The following is a 16,198-nucleotide window of genomic DNA, read 5'->3' as shown; positions in this document are numbered from 1 at the left end:
CTAAATTACACATATTCTTTTAAACTTTTTATTCATTTTACATAGGAACCACAGTTCCCACTCCCTCCCCTTCTCCTGGTTCCCACCCACTTACCCACAACCCATCCTCCCCAACCAGGGCTCAGAAAGTGTGAGGCCTCCTATGGGGAGTCAACAAAGCCTGGCAGATTAAGTTGAAGCCAGACTAAGCTCCTCCCCTCTGCATCAAGATTGAGCAAGGCATCCCACTATAGGCAATTGGCTCCAAAATGCCAGCTTATGCCCCAGGGATAGATCCTGGTCCCACTGCTGGCCCCCTCTCAAACAGATCAAATTGCACAACTGTCACCCACATGCAGAGGGCCTAGTTTGGCCCCATGCAGGCTCCCCAACTGTCAGTCTAGAGTCCATGAACGGTCATGAGCTTGCATCAGCTGTCTCTGTGGATTTCCCCATCATGATCTTGACTCCCCCCACCTTGAGCATCAAATCCTCCTCCCTCTCTTTGACTAGACTCCTGGAGCTAGACCTAGTGCTTGACTGTGGATCTCTGCATCTGCTTCCATCTGTTACTGGGTGAAGGCTCTATGATGACAGTTAGGGTTTTCACAATCTGATTACAGGGGAAGGTCAGTTCAGGCACCCTCTCCACTATTGCTAGGAGTCTTAGCTGGGGGCATCATCCTTATGGGTTCCTGGAAATTTCCCTAATACTGGGTTTCTTCCTAACCCCATAATGGCTCCCTCTATGAAGACACCTCTTTCACTGTTCTCCCACTCCAACCCTCCCCCAACTAGACCATCCCGTTCCCTCATGTTCTCATCCTCCATCCCCACTCCTCTACCACCCCACCCTCAGTTTACCCAGGAGATCTCATCTATTTCCCCTTCCTCTTAGGGTCCTCCTTGTTACCTAGCTTCTCTGGATCTGTGGACTGTTGCCTGATTATCATTTGCTTTACATCTAGTAACCACTTCTGAGTGAGTGCATACCATGTTTGTCTGGGTTACCTCATTCAGGACGATTTTTTTTTCTAATTTCAACCATTTGCCTGCAAATTCCATGATGTCATTGTTTTTATAGCTGAATAATATTCCACTGTGTAAATGTATCACATTTTCTTTATCCATTCTTCAGTTGAGGGGCAACTAGGCTGGTTTCAGGTTCTGGCTACTGCAAATAATACTGACATGAACATAACTGAGCACATGTCCTTGTGGTATAATTGAGGATCCTTTGGGTATATGCCAAAGAGTGGCTATACTGGGTCGTGAGGTAAATTGAAACCCAGTTTCTGAGAAAACTACAGATTTCCAAAATGGCTGTAGAAATTTGCATTCCCACCAGCAGTGGAAGTATGTATTCCCTGATGACGAAAGAAGTTGAGCATTTGATATTCTTCTATTGATAATTCCCTGTTTAGAACTATACTCAATTTTTAATTGGATTATTTTGTATTTTGATGTCTAGTTCCCTGAGCTCTTTATATATTTTGGAGATCGAGATCAGCCAGATGTGAGATTGGTGAAGAACCTTTTCCATTTTGTAGGTTGTTGTTTTGTCTTAATAACAGTGTCCTTTGCCTTACAGAAGCTTTTCAGTTTCAGGAGATCCCATTTATTGATAGTTGCTCTCAGTGTCTGTGTTACTGGGGTTATAGTTAGGAAATAGTCTCCTGTGCCCATGTGTTCAAAACTACTTCCCACTTATTCTCTCTCTGCTTTTGGTTAGTTTGAATAAGGGTTTGTCTATCTTGTTGATTTTCTTGAACCAACTCTTTGTTTCATTGATTCTTTGAATTGTTTTCTTTGTTTCTATTTTATTGATTTCAGCCCTCAGTTTGATTATTTCCTGGCATCTACCCCTCCTAGGTGAGTCTGCTTCTTTTTATTCTAGATCTTTTAGGTGTGCTGTTAAGTTGCTAATATAGGCTGGCATCTGTGGTTTCTCAGTGTCTACATAATGTCTGTTCAGAAACTTCTGACTTTCAGAGTCTCCACTGAGAAGTCAGGTGTTATTCTGATGGGTCTGCCTTTATACGTCACTTGACCTTTTTCCTTTGTAGCTCTTAATATTCTTTCTTTTTTTTATTTTTGTAAATCAAAAGCGTTTAATTCTTAGTCCATCCTTAATATTCTTTCTTTATTCTGTATATTTAGTGTTTTTTATTATGTTGTAAGAAGAATTTTTTTGTTTAGTCTATTTGGAATTCTGTAAGCTTCTTGTATCTTCATAGCTTGTCCTTTAGGTTAGAAAAGATTCTTTCTATGATTTTGTTGAATATATTTTCTATCCCATTGAGCTGGTATTCTTCTTCTATCCTTGTTATTCTTAGGTTTGGTCTTTTCTTGATGTCCCATATTTCCTGGACATTTTGTGTTATGATTCTTTTGGCTTTAATGTTTTCTTTGACCAGTGAATCTATTTCCACTATCATAACTTCAACACCAGAGATTCTCTCTTCCATTTCTTGCATTCTCATGATTATGCTTGCATCTGTAGTTCCTGTTCATTTACCCAGATTTTCCATTTTCAGAATTTCCTTGGTTTGTATTGTCTTTATTGCTTGTATTTCAATTTTCAAGTTTTGAACAGTTTCCTTCGTCTACTTGATTGGTTTTTTTTTCTTTGCTTTCTTTAAGGGATTTAATGATTTTTATCCCCATTTTTTTGTCTTTTCCTCGATTTCTTTAAGGGAATTTTTCATTTCCTCTTTTAGGGCCGCTATCACCTTTATAAGGTTATTTTTAAAGTCTTTTTTCTTCTGCTTTATCTGCATTGGGATGTCCAGGTCTTGCTGTTGTAGAACTACTTAGCTTCTAGTGGTGCCACATTGCTCTTTATGTTATTGAATGTCTTCTTGCACTGGCGTCTACCCATCTCTTGTTCCAACTGGTATAGGTCGTGTCTGTGCCTCCAGGGCCATTGATGCCACTGGTGGGTGGTTACATTTGTGGGGCTAGTGGAAGATGTGGATTAGAGGGTCCAATGGGCTGGGGGTGGTGGAGCAGCTTGCCCACAGAAGTCTTGCTTGCTGACTGGCTAGTGGAGCTGCAATGGGGGAATGCATTTATGTTTGCTATTTTCATTCCAGCCATTTCATTACGAAAGCATGCTTTCTGGACCATAATCAGTAGAGCAGCTTTAAAAGAATTTTCAATTTGCTTGTTTCGTGAGATACTGACAAGATACTGAGCCGACGGAATCTTATTACAGGTATCAAAACAATAAGATTAATTTAAGCAGCAAGTACTTTTGAGTATTTAGCATTTGACAGACAACAATTAGGCACCAGGGGTGTGGTAGCAAATAGGAAGGTAGAATTAATTCTGTCTCTATGTTCACAGAGCTGCTGTAATAGCCTGATCTTTCTCAAAATCAATTATAGTTACATCTCATCTCTTTGAGCTTAAACTCATTATAAAGCCCACCTCATATGCCAAACCAAGTTCACATCTCAGCATAAACAGCTCTATATTTATGGGGAAATGTTAAATCCAAATTCAAGAGGCACTAGTGTAACTATTGTTCTTCAACTGATTAGTCTCATTTAGTAAAATAAATACTGTCAAAGTCATAGTCATCATTTTCCCTGCACAAGGAGACCTTTGTAACGTTTAATAATGGTCACTACTGATAAAGGGCTGAAGCAGGGACCTCATAACTAGTTACAGGACCTGAAAGAACACTTAGCTGCCGCTTCTCCTTTAACCAATGGATTATCGTCATCAGATAATCAATACTTTAATGGTCACTCAGGTTTCCAATCATAATTGTCCTAGGAAAATGAGAAGAAGGCGTGTCTGGGGAAAATGAGGAGCATTCTCAGTCCAGCATGCCTTGCTTCTGTCTGTCCTCAGCGCCAGCAATAAGGACAGCACCTCCACACTCTCACTTTCAGACCTATGTGTGCAATTCCTAGGCAGAAAAAAAACAATACTTTCTCTCATTCTGCGATAATGAAAGTGCGGTAGGAGGAAGCCAAGTCATTACAATGAAACAAGCCACTTTTTACCCTGTCTGCGATTCACAGGAGGCTGGCTTCCCTTGGCTTAAAGAAAACACTTGTTCCTCTTATCTAGCAACAGTCTTCTTATCATAAGAAGACATTTTCCTCCAAGGAAGACTGGCAGTGACTGTCAATTGCCTATCATGTCCGATCTAGGCAGAAGAAGGGTTGTGGAAGACAACTTATCCAAATTCTGTAAGTAGTATTTGTTCTCCTAAGAATAAATGGGCAAAAGCATTAACAAGAGTCATTAGTGTTACACTATAATTTAGAAGTCATTGGATCTAAGGCATGATTTCATCACAGAAAACAATGAATCTATGATACCTAATCAGTCATCTTTTATCCAGATGATTAAAGGACTTTTGGGACCTTGTGGCTGCTTCACGTGTAATAACATGGACCCTGAGGGTTCTCATTTGCATCTGTGTCTGCACCTGCATGGCACTGCCCACCTATTCAGCCATCTCTGCAGGCTCTCCAGGCTGACTATGCTGCAGAATCTACGCCCTGCTTTACAAGATGTAAAGCTTTCGCCCTTGAAGCCAGAGCATTTCACTACAGCTGAACCAAGAAACCCATTTGCAGGAAAATGTATTAGCATTAGGAAAAACTTTGCCTTGGAAGTCAAAGGACGTAAGTCCTAGGTCTAGCATGGCCACAAGGCTACTTGAAGCAATATGTGGAGTTCCTATGCAAGCAGGAGCTACACAGTTAAATAACCAGGACTGGATTCTCAAGATCAAATCCTACCAATTATGACATCTAACTTTCCATTAAGATAAAGTGTGGCTCACACAGCTAGAATATCTACATGTTTAGTTGTGTACTCCTTAGAGAATAAAAATTTTTACCTCTCACTGTATAAAGTGAAAGTTAGTCAAGAGATCCACAAAAGATACACTAATAAGGCCAATTCTGGCTGACCTTTCAACTGCCAATCTAAGGACTATTTAGTGAAAGTATTGCCTCTGATATCTGAAAACTGATTCTCACCGCACATCTCCTTTCACACATTCTCACACGGCCATCCAGGCAGAATTCCTGAACTACACGGAGACCTGATCAAGCAGAAACACAGAGCAATGTTAAAGCCACAGACAATCCTTTTAAAACTAAGCAAAGGGAGTTTTCATCTTTAAAAAACAATAAAAAAAAATACAAATGTATTCTACTGTGATTTACTGACTTTGGTATTTTATTGGGAAAGGGAAAAGTCCCAGTTCATTGAGAACAAGAGGACCTAAAGTTCAGAAGAAGAAAAAGAGATAAGAAAGAGAGGGAAGGAGGCATGGAGGGAGGAAGGGAGGGAGGGAAGGAAGGAAGGAGAGAAAAGAGAGAGGAAATAGCGAAGGTTACAGGAAGAGAAAGTTCCGAGTACTTGAGTAACCAAAGGTGGCAGATAACCTATGTGTGAAGTCGTTTTTCTCAGCTTCTGGTTATGCCCTAACACTCTGGTTCTTAGCACCCTGAACTTCTTGTCCTTGGAAGGTGCCTGCCATTCTGTACCTCCTGAGAGTCTCTCCAACCTTACTGCAGTTTTTAGAACCAAGTTCCCTCTCTTCCTTATGGGACCTTTTATTCTGATAAGCTTCCTTAATGACAACCCCCCTCAAATACCACTAACGCCAAGGGCCTGACTCTACCGTTCTCAACAGTTCTTTTTTATCTCCTCTCTCAAGGCTGGTATCCACTCCAGCCTCTCTCCTGCCACTTGTGGACTCCTGAGCACACTCAAGGTCCCACCTGGAAACGCATTCCTACACCACCAGCATTCCTACACCAAGTCTGCCGGGAACAACGCGATTCTGTCTTGACGTACACAGAATCAGTTCTTACAAGTCATAGTAGGTATTTGTGTTTCACCAACAAAAACAATGCCCTGCCAGACTCTGAGTTAGGGACACAAATGATTCAGTTGACAGAGTATGGCAGTATTCTAGATTTTTTTTAAGAATCATGATAGGATACCAGCCGTCTCCCAAGAGCTTATTCTATGTTGGAAAGAATAAAATTCTAAATGGAGAAATTCTGTAGCTGAGAACTCTGCTTATTTTCCTGATATTTGCTAAATAAGGAAAGCATATTATACATATAAATCACTGATATGCTAGGCACAAACTAGTCAAACTAACCAGCTTCCTTCTGCATCTGAGGTCATAACTACAAATATTCTTAAAGTTCTACATGCTAGACTCCATACTTTCTGGAAAATGACTGCAGATAAAAATAAAGTCTACAGAGAGGTTTAGCCAATTTAAAGGGCCCACAAAGAAATACATCTGAGTCTCTATGTCCAATCTTCTAAAAATCTCGTTTTATCTATCCCGTATATCCATTTCACCAGGAGGTAGACATCGGCAGAACACATACTCCTAAAAGGGGGTTGAGCAATGATCAGGGGTGCGCTGTACCATGTTCCAGAGGGGCAGTCCCGTGGGGTGGAAAAGATGGTCTCAGGGATGGGATCTTGTCTGGTTTGAGACTGGGCAGTCTTGTGCACGCTGTCACAGTCTCTGGGAGTTCATGGGTGAATCAGTCCTTTTGTGTTTGGAAGATACCATTTTCTTGGAGATATCATCCACCTTTATCCCATATAGTTTTTCTATCTCAACCTTTCCACACAGATTTCTGAGTCTTGAGAGAAGGAATTAGAGAAAGATAAATCAATCATTTTTCCAGAGGTAGGCCAACACAAAACAACACAAAATGAACTGTGTGTGTATGTGTGTGTGTGTGTGATCACACACGTCATCATGCATACACGCACACATTTTTAATTTGTTTGGTATTTGTCTTACTGATTTTTTTCTTAGTTGGTTTATCTGTTTTGAGGTTTTTTTTTTTCTCTCATGTTTTGATGTTTCTTTTTTGAGAGAAGAATGAACATGAAGTTGGGTGTGTAGGGAGATAGGGAGATCTCAGAGGAGTTGGGCGGGGGGAGTAAAGGTTATGACCAAATAGATTTGAATAGAAATCTTAAATTCTGAGAAGAAGGTGGTTCAGGAGCTCAAATGATTAGTGTCAGATCTCAATTCTGAGTGTGGCCTGTGTCTCCTGGCTTCAGTTCAGTTCTCCTTCTGTTTAAAAGGGTTCAGAAGACACAATAAAGATTGGGTTGGTTCTTTCCCCCCTTTGGTTGTTTTGATGACTAAAGAATTTAAGTCATGAATATTTAACATTTAAATTTGTGCCCACCATACAACAAAGATAATTCATTCTGAATACTGCAACTATAATTCCTACTCAACTATACTACGTAGTTATGACTCCAGACAAAACAGATTATATAGTTTAGCTCACCACTCCCGAACCTGTGACTGTCTTTGGGTCAGGGTTCATTGTCCTTGCCACGACACAGGAGATGACATTCATCAGAATCTCTGTCTTGTGCACATTACCCTCAAAAGCTAGCCCTGCAGCCCTCACGGAAGACTCAGGAAAATCGACGCCCATTCCCACTCAGCATATATAGTGTGTGTGTACATACTATACTATATACATACATATACATGCATATACATGTACATGTATATATATATGTATATATATATACATATATATATATATAATCAAGCAGAAGAACTTTAGAATTCACTTCAGAGGTCATGGCTCATACCAAATGTATGGAGCTAAAATCTCATTACAGCCTGAAATCAGAATACATATTCCCCACATGAACCGATGAGAAAGTAACAGTTCTCCATGTTACTCAGCTGGTGACTGATAACTCTGAACTTTAAGTTTACATCTGCTTCACTCTTTTGACTCCACCTGAGTGCCTTCCCTCCTTGGCGAGGTCATCCTACCTAACACAGGTCCCCTTCACTACTCTTTTACAGTAGTTTTATTTACTTCCCTCTCCTGAAACAAAAATCTCTGAAGGCATGACTATTTTCACTGTTTTATATCCTCTTGTCAGTAAACATGAAGAATATCCAAAAATGTCTTTTCACTGAATGAACTGAAGCTCAACGAAAATTGTGGGGTACTTTTTTCAAGGACAAACAAATTAGTTTCAGAACTGAGATTAAGCTAAATATCAGCTGTAAAAGGTGATTATCAAAGCACCAGAAGGCTGTAAGAGATCTATAAGAAATTACATGAAATGCTGAAATCATAGCCTAACTAACTTTATGAATAAACTTTACTGTTTCCAAGCATGGTGTTTTTCTCTAAGATTTAGTGGATATTTGCAAAATGGAATTGCACCTATGTTATTTAAAGTGGTTATGTGATATACATGTACCAGGTAAAATATTGAATCAGGCTAATTAACATATCTCTCACTCCAAATAATCGGTGTTTGCTTTTCCTGACCAAATGAAACATTATGCAGTTTTACCAACATATTCCAGTTCCGTTTGCTGCTTCTGTTAGTTCAACTGGTTTAGATTTCACAAGTAAGAACGAAGTGTTTGTCTTTCTGCTTCAGTAGTGCCCTTCAATTTCACTGAGTATATTGACACCCAAGACTATCCATCCTTTCCAAAATGACATGATTCTTAACTTGTAAAAGACAGTATGGATAGTATGCCTAGTCTACATTTTTTTTAACTTTTGTTGTTGTTATTGTTGTTTGCTTCTGTTTTTGAAACAGGATCTTACTCTGTAGCTTAGGCGGCCCTGGAATGCTTGTGTAATCCAGACTGGCTCCAGGTTCATGGAAATCAGCCTGTCTCGACCTCACAGACACACACACAAACGACCACATCTTGCTTTCCATTCATTTGTTAAAAGATGTATGTATGTATGTATGTAATGTTTCTGTGGGGAGTACATACGTCTTTATTCATACATGGAAGCCAGATGAGCTATGAGGTGCTCCCTTTCAGTCTCTGCTTTACTTCTTTGAATCAGGTGTCTCTCTGAACCTGGGGTTCGTGTTTTCCCAGCTAGGGGCTGAGATCCTCATGCCTCTGTATGTGTATCTAAATGTAACTGAATAGGATAGAACACTCCGCAAATATCTGCTAAGTCCATCCAGCCTATAGGACTGTGTAACATGAGGGCCGGCTTACGGTAACCCATAATTCTTCTCTGTGTTAGCCATGTGGCTCAGTACCTTTTCCAGCGGAGCAGGTTACATCTTGCTTCTCTGTGGTCTGGGCAGGAATGGAGGAATGGGCTTCCTCCTTCCTAGCCTTCTCCTGTTCTCATTGCCCCGCCTCTACTTCCTGTCTGGTTGACCTGCCTATATTTCCTGCCTGGTCAATCAGCATTTTATTAAAATACATGATTGACAGAATACAGATAATTCTCTCTCACCAGGACTGTTTAGATTTACTCTTCCCTAGTGGCTTCTTTTTAGGACAGCCTTCCATTACTATAAATGGGATATGAAAGTCTCCTACTATAATTGTATTGCTTATATTTATCTCTTCAAATATGTCAATGCTTGCTTTATATACTTGGGTGCCCAGATATTGAGTATATTTATAATTTTTCCATTTTTCTATTGTACTGACACTTATAATTATGCTATGATCTATCTCTCTGTTTTTCTCTCACATGCATGAACACACAATTTTCTCTTTGCTTCGACAAGTAAGTGAATATCTGTCTAATATAATGCTGAGTATCCCTTAAGAATCATTATCTTTGAGTCTTTAAATAGATTTGGGAGAAACATGAGAAAAATATGCACCCAACAAAAATGAGTATTAATTTACAACCAATCACTGAAAGATCAAAATATAAGCATACTTGTATAAAAGTTATATCTCATTAAAACCGCATTAATGCCTTAGCGCCTATATGAGAAATACAGAAGGAAACTATACACGTGTTTATTACTTATATGATACATATTTATATACATATTTGCATGTGTATTTGATTACATATGTTCTATGTGCCATATAATTCTATGTGCTATTGAATGACTTCTATAATATCAATACTGAAGCACAAGATTAAGCAAAGGTGACAAGACAAAATTGATTTGGTAGTTACATTCTGAATGAAATACCTTGAATAGTCATTCTCGATTAGGAAATGATGTATTTAAGGCTATTCTTGAAATTATGGGTTTGGAAATATTTGAAAGAGTAAGGAATAAATGATGTAGTCCACCCCAACCAAAAAGCATGAGAATATAAAAGAAACAGATGTGTTCACTTCTTCCTCAGTGATTTAGACATATTTAAAATATGTAATGGTAAAAAAACAAAAAACTCTCTTCTCCATACCATCTCCCAGGAGAGCCAGGCCCTCAGTCTTCACTTCTAAGGCTTGGTTCGAAGGGTTTGAAGCCAAAAGGCCCTGTCTACAGGGCGTGTGGTTGCAGTAGAAAAGTGCTCAAAGATAACTACTATTTTTGACAATATAAGACCATCAAAGGAACCCCAAGTTTTAAGAAGTATTTTAGAAATCCTACTGACTCAAAGGTAAAAGAGGAAGATGAGCTAACAGTGGAGAAGTAGCAGGGCTTAGAGAGGGCTACAGCCTCTTGGTCTAAGCCTGGGATAAAGCACACAGTGGTTCAGGAATGGCATGCTACCTGCAAGACTCTGGTGGTGAATTCTGCACAGAGATAACAGACTCAGTACCAGAGCCTTGGGAGACCTTGGGAGACCTTGGGAGACCTTGGGGGACCTTGGGGGACCTTGGGAGACCTTGGGGGACCTTGGGAGACCTTGGGGGACCTTGGGAGACCTTGGGAGACCTTGGGAGACCTTGGGGGAACTTGGGAGACCTTGGGGGACCTTGGGAGACCTTGGGGGACCTTGGGAGACCTTGGGAGAAGCACCAACCCAAGCTCCCAGCAAGTGAACTGGAACTTTTGCAGGAATTACAGAGCCATGAGATCACCTTGGTGTCCGGTGTCCAGTGCAACACTAGGGAACTTCAGAAAGAACAACACAGACTAGACCAGGATCATCAGCAGAGGTCTCTCCCTGCCTTTCCAGGGCCCTGCAGCTTTGGAATCTCATATACCCCAGGGATTCAGCATAACAAAAGCTGATATACGACTGCTCCTTAGCCTCTCTTGGGAGAGCTTTGCAACTTGATTCCAGGTGGCTTCTGAAAAGCAAATGTATAATGGAGTTAATCCAATTTTTTTCAGGAAAGTTTACAGTTGATGCATGAATATTCCTCGGGAAAGGTCTCCTTTACTGACCCTTTTTAAACAATAAAAGATCTATATATTCTTGAAGAATCTATAGCAGCTTCAACAAAGGCTAAAATCTGGGTTTGCTGCTGTTTTGAAATACTAGGATGTGAGAAAACCAATCCCACACAACCACTGCTGTAAATTCCCGTAACTTACTTGAGGTTGCCATGTTCCATTTTTTAGTTGTTTTTTCTTTTCTGTTTAGGCCAACTACTAGATGACAACCGAGTTGAAAGAACCCTAGCCACATCTGCAGTGAAGAGAAGCTAGCTCTGGAGTCAAATATATGTTCAGTGGAGTCTTAGATCTACTACAGGCAGACCTAGCAGCAGTTACTGCACGGCTGTACGCCTCCATTTTCCTGCCAGTGAAAGAGAGGATTGTTACAGTTTACAAACTCCTAATCTGAGAAGCCAAAATTCTCCCAGACCTGAATTTTCTAGATTTGTTGACATTATACCACAGGAGAAAATTCTACAGCATTGCTTCCTGCAACGGTTTTTATTATTCTATAAAAGTAATTACAAGTGAGGTATATAAGATACACATGAAATACAAATGAATTAGATGTTTAGACTTGAGTCCCATTCCCAGGGAGCCTCATTATGCATATGCAAATATTCGAGAGATAATCAAGGACAGGATGGGATAATGACATGTCTATCACAAGGTCACAATAAGAAATGGTCATTATAGCCAGCAATAGAAATTCCCACTGAAGACTGGGAATGTGCAAGCAATGTGTCTAATATGATATAACTGTGCTTTTTAGTTCATTGTGAGCTTTGAAAAAACCATAACAATGAAGAAGCAAAGAAATCTAAGGCTAAACCAACAATTGCCAGAAGATGTGTGTGTATGTGTGTGTGTATGTGTGTGTATATGTACAAGTGTGTACGTGTGAGTGTGTGTGTATGTGTGTGCGTGATATGGGAGCACTTACAATTTCAGATAAAATCTGATATAAAAAATGTTCAATCTATCATGTATTATTTTCAAAATAAGTATCATTTTCAAGGTATATTATGGTTAAAAGAAACCTGACTATTAAGAGTTCTGGAAAAATTTTCTTACTGAAGAAGCAAAATCATAACTTTACCTATGAAATGTTATGAAAATATTGACTGGAAGATGTCTCTGCAACATTCAAGTAGAAATCACTCCTATTTAGGCATGAGTTTTGTAACAAAATTAGGAGCCCTTGACTATCACATGCAATTCACAGCAAACTGATAAACACTAAAAATATGAGCTCCAGGAGAAGAAAGTCCTGATTTAGAATGACTCCAATTCCCATGGTGTAGAGTCCTCCACCATAGTACGTTTTAACCTGGACAGCCAGAGCTAGCCCAAACCAGCATACCTGCTATCCACAGAGTAAGCATTTAGAATAGTTACACAGTGTCTACAAATAAGGCTGGGTACAAGGAACCAAGAAATTAAGCCCCAGGGTAAAAACCACTGGACAAAACCAATACAGATTTTGTAGGAAACCAATTGTCGCTAAGTCAATTACAGCATTGTTCCCCAGACTGTCTCCCTTTAAGGACACTCTGCTCTCATTGAGAACAGGTCCGGTGTTCCAGCCACTGTCAATACACTAGCCTGGAGGCCCCTCCTTCTCCCTTCACCCCACTGTCTCTTCTGACTCTTGCTAGATCCACTGACCACTGGGATTCTCAGGTTTCTCTGCATTTATTTAGAATCAGTTACCAAGAACTCAAGGTGATTTTTTTTTCACGTTTTCTTCATACACTGAACTACTTCAGTCTCCCTAGGATCTACTGCTGGAGGTTAACTTTTTCCAACTCGTAATACACACACTGTATGAAGATGAGAGAATCAGTCACCCATTTAATAACTTGCTTATCTGTTTTATTCATTCGGAAACAGAAGCTTTATAGACATAGCTTTTGGAAGGCCACAAGAAAATTGAAGTGATTTCTCTGCCAGGTCTAGAAACCAAGGCCACGGTTGGTCTATTTCACTGTATAAACTCCAAATTAACCAAACTAAAATATTTTTAGAAGGTAGTTTATAAATAAAAATAAATTTGAGGCTATCTTTCCATATTAATTTAAGAGGCTGAATTTCAAGTCTTCTAAGCTCCAGAAGACAAGATATTGCATGTAATATTAGCAATACTACAGTCTCTACAAGTCACACTTAAAATTATTAAATTAAACTTTTTCTGTGGCCAATAAAAAGGAATCCATTGCGAGAAGAGATCTATGGAGCACGGTGAAGATGAATGGCAAAAATATGACTTATCCTTAATAACAACTCAAAAGTTATCACTTCAAGAGGAATTCTAAGTGATGCATGCTATATCAAATTTAAAAGTACTTATGTTACAACTTAAAGAGAAAGTCTGTCACCCCTCTCTCCATAATTTCGAATAATAGAATAACTAGATTAAAAGATAACATTCTTTAGTATTGCCCATGTCTTATTAAGCCCTTCAGACAGAGGGGCACAAGGTCCTGAGAAAGACCCAAGAGTAAAGTCACCTACTGCCAAGCCTGACGAACTGAGTTCAATCCCCAGGAATTATTTGGTGGAACTAGAGGGTCAGCTCTCCCACGGTGTCCTCTGACCTCCATCTCCAACCTATAGCACACCTGCTCCTCCATGCACACTTGCATGCATAGCTAGGCATGAGCAAACAAAAATAAAGAAAAAGTACTAATAACTTGTTAAAGAAAGGTTCTATTGTGTTTCTAGATAGCAACACTATATATACATTGTTGCCTGGTCTCTTGGATTCATTTTAATGGCACCTAGAACTGATATGATGAATTTATGGTTTAATCTGGAAAACAAATGGTCAAAAAAAATCACAACATACTGCATTCTTTGCCTCTCACTGGGTCAGGCAGGCCAGAGCAATCCACTGCAGAATTCGGAATGGCGACCCTCCACCTGGAGCCAGTGCTATCACATTCTGTATATTCAAAGTGGTAATCTTTCTGCAAACAATCACAAAAACAAGCCTTTGTTAGAGCCAGTTCTAACTGGTGACCTGGGTTTTCTCTATCACCCCAAATGGCCGCCAAGCCTGCTTCCAAACTCTTCCTTCTCCTGGACTCTCCCCCCTCCCACCCACGTCAGCAGTTCATCAGTCAAAACCACACCACACAATGCAGAGAAGGCACTGAAGGTCTGGTGGAAAGAGGGCACTCAACACCATCACTGTTACCTGCTAAAAAGCCGACAGCACACTTCCCATGTCTCCTTTGAAGGTTTTCGAGCTGTGAGTAACGTATAGACGAAAGAAAAGAATGGTGTGTGGGAATCCGCTGCTGTCACTGTCTCAAGTGGCTCCGAGAAGCCAATCACTTTCACTGGCCTAATTCTCACACCACTTAAAACTTAACAGAAGGTGTAATAACGAATCATCCAAACACTACTAAACAGCCACGACTTTTCAAAGCCACTCTCTGGGGCTTAATTCACACCACCACCCCCCTCAGCAGATGGCTATCCTTCAATACATAAAAACAGACCGTTTATTACAATTGCCCAGTTAAGACCCACTTTAGAATTCTCAAGTTGACGTCCATATATATATATATATATATGGAACGCTTGACTTGAGGAATCAGGACAAAATGTTACTGGAGCATTTCAGCCATGAGAGGAATTCCAAATCTGCCCTATAACAGTTTCATTTCCATACTCACTCTAGAGCTGGACCCAGGGCCTCATACCTACAAGGCAAGCACATTGCAAGTAGACTGTGTCTCCATCCTTACCTCGTTGATACAAGTCAGTGTTCTGAATGTTAACTGTCTGCTTTCCGTACTCGTTAGACTCCCTGACTATATGAAAGACAGACAAGAACTATCGACTAACATTGCCACAGGGAAGTTGGGAATGGAATAACATGGCTCCTGGTCTTCTCTTCTAGAATCTGCTTCAATCTGAATGTGCCAAGAATTCCCCCTAATCATCAATTCTGGGCTCTTATGCTAACAGTTCTCTTAATTTATCTCTTTCCTTCCTTCCTTCCTTTACTTAAGTAATAAGAACAATCCAGGGCACACTTTTGACAGTCTGCCCACCCCAAATTTCCAACAGAATGCTCCTAATTTCCTTCTAAGCCCTAAGTTACACATTGTAAGACAACGCAGTCATCTTCTATTACATTTCTCATTGTTACTGAGCATGCACTGAGAGTATTTCACATGCTATTTCTACCAATAATCTTCTTAAAGCAATCTAGGTAGGCTTTTCTCCTCAAAATTCCTCCAGATTTGACCCATCACACAATTCTAAAGCCACGTTCTCACCTTCAGCTTTTTGCTTGGCAGAACTTCCTCAGGTAAAGATCAAAAAACTGTTCAGTAATTTCCATGGCAGCGGTAACAGATCGCTACAGCCGTAATGGATTTTCCCCATAGCTCTGTAGGCATTCCGTCCCAGGGCAGTAATCATGGGTCTGACCAAAGTCAGGCACATCGGACAGACATAGTTCCATTTTGGCCATGGGTGGAACACTTCCAAGGTTAATTTTCTAAGTCATAAAAGCATCCTTTAATATTGTAGAGCTTTCCTTTAGCGGAGGAACAACCCTCTCTTGTCTTGGCAAGTCAGCCCTTGAGTGGGAGCTGTCGGATGCTCCCTTGTGGAGGCTGTCTGAAGCAGAAGGCTGGGGCCAGGTTTGCAAGCTTGTTGCTACTTCAAGGATGTGGAAAGGCAGAACACTGAAACTCAAGAGTCAAACTGTTCTTAAGGTAGCTTTAGCCCATTAAGAGGTACCTATTGTCTTCCTCAACCTAACCCAACACCTAAGGTAATCATTAGGTAAATCCTTTGAAATATACTCCTAGTTTCCAGCCAACCAAAGTGTGACAAATGCTATCATCTAGCATCCAAAGACTATGGCAGAGTTTACTCCACTTTGCCCTAATGTGGCTGTCTAGTGCTTCCAGCAATGAGTCTTCAAAATGCCCTGATTTATACCTTCAAAAAACTGTTACCACACTGGAACATGGAACTTGGGGTAACTTTGTGTTCCTAAGTCATGGTCACTTATACTTCAGACAATACTATTTCTTGTCTTCTAAGAGTTGTACCCTGCTACTGGGGC

At 40.2% G+C, this 16,198-nt stretch overlaps 1 protein-coding gene across 2 annotated transcripts in view; it reads right to left on the bottom strand.

The window, feature by feature from the left end:
• Elapor2 (endosome-lysosome associated apoptosis and autophagy regulator family member 2) overlaps window positions 1–16,198 on the bottom strand; it is a 164,234-nt gene that overhangs the window by 67,213 nt on the left and 80,823 nt on the right. Inside the window, exons 1-2 of one of the 2 annotated variants that reach the window (XM_085684181.2) lie at window positions 15,399–15,671; window positions 13,955–14,075 (exon numbers count right to left, since the gene is read on the bottom strand). Coding sequence is in view for 1 of the 2 variants with exons in the window: in XM_085684180.2 (XP_085540306.2) it covers window positions 13,955–14,075 (121 nt within the window). In the remaining variant the exon portion in view is untranslated. Of the gene's footprint in view, window positions 1–13,954; window positions 14,076–15,398; window positions 15,672–16,198 lie in introns of those variants that run through there. The other variant, XM_085684180.2, reaches the window with a different exon arrangement.

The sequence above is a fragment of the Myodes glareolus genome, chromosome 27, assembly GCF_982192425.1.
Source record: "Myodes glareolus chromosome 27, mMyoGla1.1, whole genome shotgun sequence".
Classification (NCBI taxonomy): Eukaryota; Metazoa; Chordata; class Mammalia; order Rodentia; family Cricetidae; genus Myodes; species Myodes glareolus.
This window is presented reverse-complemented; position numbering and strand designations above follow the sequence as displayed.